Consider the following 3,617-nt stretch of genomic DNA (forward strand, 5'->3'; position numbering starts at 1 on the left):
TTTTTTTTTTTTTTTTGTTTTGCTTTTTCGTTTCCTGGAGGTTGAAGAAAGTAGCCTGTCTGGTCCGTGGCCCGCAGACCTCCCTTGCGGGCAGGCGGCGCTCGGAGAACAGCTGACTTGGGTGCTCACGTGACCTCCCAGCTCCCGGTTCCCCGCCGGGGCCCTTTCCATGACAAGCACAAGGTAGAAACTTCAGCCCCTCCCACCCACCCACCTCTGGAACATCTGCCACACGAGCCAGAGTTTGTCAGAAGTTTCTGTTTCCCCAGAAGCTGGGGAAGATCAGCCACCTGGCCCTCTGTGCACGGCTCAGGTCAGAACTTAACTGGCCACAAGGTATCTTCCCAGCCCTGCCTGTCCTCTCCCCAGCGGATGCCCCTCACAGAGAGAGGCAGCCCTGCCCATCCTTGCTCCCTCTGTTCTTTGTCCTGCCTTTCCCCTGACCGCAAACCTTTTCGCCTTGCACCCTGCTGACTTAGCAGCCAGGCCAGCGGGCGTGCAAGATTAATCAGTGACAGGAAGCTGTCTCACTTGGAGCAGTGACCCGCTGCGGTCAGCACAGGCTCCTCAAGGCCAGCTCAGAAGTCTGTCTGCTGCTGGCCACCTGCTCCTGCCATGGGCCACCTCAGCGTCCTTCTCTTCCTGCTGGGGGCCCTCGGGGCCCTGGCGGAGCGCTGTGGTGAGTAACGGGTCTACCATGGCCCTTTTCTCCTGGGTCCTTGGGAGGGAGGACTATCTGGTCCAACTCCACGTGTCTGGGCAAACTGAGGCTAGAGGTGGCACAAAGGGGCCTCTCAGGACTTCCAAAGTAGTTTGGCCATTGCTGGACTTGAGTGGTCACCATCCTGAAGTGAGATGAATGGTGAATCTGACTCCTCCACCAGGCAAGCTCTCCTCCATCGATCTAGACATCCATTCATGGATTCACTCAAATTCTGTGTAGCAAGCGTGTGAAAGGCTTTGGGGAAAGATTAAAGAACGAGTCGAGTCCAGCCTCTTCTACCCTGCATCCCAGTGGTGGTGGTTATGTGCCTTCATGTAGGAATCAACTCAGAGTTCCTGTGGGGATAAACAGAAAAGGCGGAGGAACAATGTGTGTTGAGAGGCTGTGGGGAGCGCTGCACACGCAGCCGGCCTGGCTCAGAAGGGAGTTTAGAGAGGTCAGGCCAGGAGTCCTGAGAGCCAGCAGTCAAGGGAGCTGAGCTGCAGCAGCCAGCAAGGACAGGAGAGGGAACAACAGTGTGCTGGGCAGAGTGAAAACCCACTGGAAGGTCAGCTATGGGTCAGTTCTGACTCAATAGCACACAATCACAGCTGTGAGCCGACTGACAGTATCAGGCTCATTTCCTTCTTCCTGGCCTTTCCTCTTGGTATGGGGCACCCTCACTCCACAACCACTTGAAGCCCTGCACTGTTGCAATGGACTGTGGTCAGTGCACTTGTGTTAGTGTTTTACGCCTTGTGTTTTTTAATCCAGTGCTTGTCAGCTCCCTCCCTGGGGAAGCTCACTCCCTTAAGGAAGCTTTTATCACTTCATAAATCTGCTCAAAGAGCCATGATAACACAGTGGTTAAGTGCTTAGCTCTTAACCAAAAGGTCAACAGTTCTAGCCTACTCTGTGGGAGACCAATGTGGTAGTCTGCTTCCATAAGGATTAAAACCCAAACTAAATCCAGGGTCACCACTGAATTGATTCTAACTCATGACAGTTCCCCAACGAGGCTTCTGAGGCTGTGAGTTTTTTTCAAGTTTTTCTTTTAAAATTTGTATTTTATATTGTTTGCTTAAAAAGTTTGTATACATTATGTTTTACACTATTCTTCATTCACATTGTGTTTTATAAAATCAATATGTTTTATACAATTAATCATCATTGAACTATGCCCTCTTTCCAGATCCCCACCTGATCTTTCCCATTTCCATTACTCAATCCCTCCCTCGACCCACCAATTACACCACCCTATGATTTCCCACTTGACCATCCTCTCCCCTCTGCTCCTCTCCTTGATCCTCATACATGTTTCACTAGTTGTCTTTCCATTTCTATAATAATGGTCTTCTGCAGTATTTGTCCTTATAAGACTGAGTTAGTTCACTCAGCATAATGCTCTCCAGTCCCTCTCAAGTTATGCAGTAATTTTCAAAATCGCTTCTGAGAGCTGCATAGCATCATGTGACTGTACCACAGTTTCTCAGTCCATTCAATTGTGGTTGGACATTTAGGCTGTTTCCATGTTCTTGCGATGGTGAATAACACTGTTATGAATGTTGGTGTACAAATTTCCCTTTGTTTCAGTTCTAATTTCCTCAGGGTATATTCCTAGCAGTGAGTGGTCATATGGAATTTCTATATTCAGCTTTTTGAGGAAACGCCAAGGTGCCTTCCAGAGTGGCTGTACCATGTAAATCTGAAGGAGAGGAGATTGCCTATCTTTCTCTCCTGTGGAGTGGCTGGTGGGTTTGAACTGCTGATCTTTCAGTTGACAATCCAGCATTAACTTACTGTGCCACCAAGCTGATCCCTCCATAAAGATTTCAGCCTTGGAAGCCCTATAAAAATTCACTGTCATTGAGTCAATTCAGAAACCCTCCGTTGGGTTTCCAAGGCTGTGACTCGCAATGGGAGGAGACTACCCGTCTTTCTTCCTCTGAATGCTGGTGCATTTACCTGTCAGAGATGCATGTGGCCTTTTGGATAGAAACACAACAGGCTACATCACCAGAGCACCATTCTGCCCTATCCGGTTGTTTTAAGCAGAAGTTGCTACAATCTGCCACTTCGCTCTTATGGTTGTTGTTGTTAGGTGACGTCCAGTCAAATACGACTCATATCGACCCTGTGATCTGCACTTTGCCCTATCCTGTACCATCTTCAACATCGCTGATGTATGTGAACCCCTTGTTACAGTCATGTGTCAATCCATCTTATTGAGGGTCTTCCTCTCTTTCGCTGACCCTCCCGTCCCCCAGAATAATGTCATTTTTTCCAAGGCCTCGTCCCTCCTGACAGCATGTCCTAAATATGTGAGACAAAGTTACATCATCCTTGCCTCTTAGGGGCAATCTGGTTTCACTTCAAGACAGATTTGTTTGTTCTTTTAGCAGTCCACAAGATATTCAGTACTCTTCTCCAACACCACAACTCAAAAGCATCGATTCTTCTGTCAGCTTTACATTGTCCAAAATTCAGATGCATAGCAAGTAGTTGAAACAATCATGGTTTAAATCAGGGGTGTGTGTATTTAATACATATTTTTATTTTTGTGTATTGTTTTGGAACCGGTTTTCATATGAGAAAGCACTGTAGTCTTTAAACTGACATCATTGCTCGAGACCTTGAGCGCAGATTTCCCCAGTGCGAGAGATCTTTTGCTTTCTTGACCCAAGCTGAATTGCTCTTATCAGCAGTATCTTATCTTATCACTTCTAAAGCTGGTCCTGACTCACCTGGCGGAGGAGGTCAGAGCTGAGTGGGGTCAGGCTCCCTCACCAGTTTTAAACAAAAGCAAAATCCAAACAAACTCAGTACTCAAATTAAATCCATTGCCGCCCAGTTGATTTCACTCATGGTGACCCCATGCATGTCCAAGCAGAAGTGTTCACTGAGGGGGCGGGGG

At 47.9% G+C, this 3,617-nt stretch overlaps 1 protein-coding gene across 2 annotated transcripts in view; it reads left to right on the plus strand.

Moving 5' to 3' along the window:
• Positions 1-615: 615 nt before the first annotated feature.
• The window catches only part of TCN2 (transcobalamin II), a 24,005-nt gene continuing 21,003 nt past the window's right edge, over positions 616-3,617 (plus strand). For both annotated transcript variants that reach the window (XM_006894790.1, XM_006894791.1), the window contains exon 1: positions 616-679. In XM_006894790.1, coding sequence (XP_006894852.1) covers positions 616-679 — 64 coding nt within the window. The remainder of the gene's footprint in view (positions 680-3,617) is intronic.

The sequence above is a fragment of the Elephantulus edwardii genome, unplaced genomic scaffold (assembly GCF_000299155.1).
Source record: "Elephantulus edwardii isolate Elephantulus edwardi_28Jun2011 unplaced genomic scaffold, EleEdw1.0 scaffold00151, whole genome shotgun sequence".
Taxonomy (NCBI): Eukaryota; Metazoa; Chordata; class Mammalia; order Macroscelidea; family Macroscelididae; genus Elephantulus; species Elephantulus edwardii.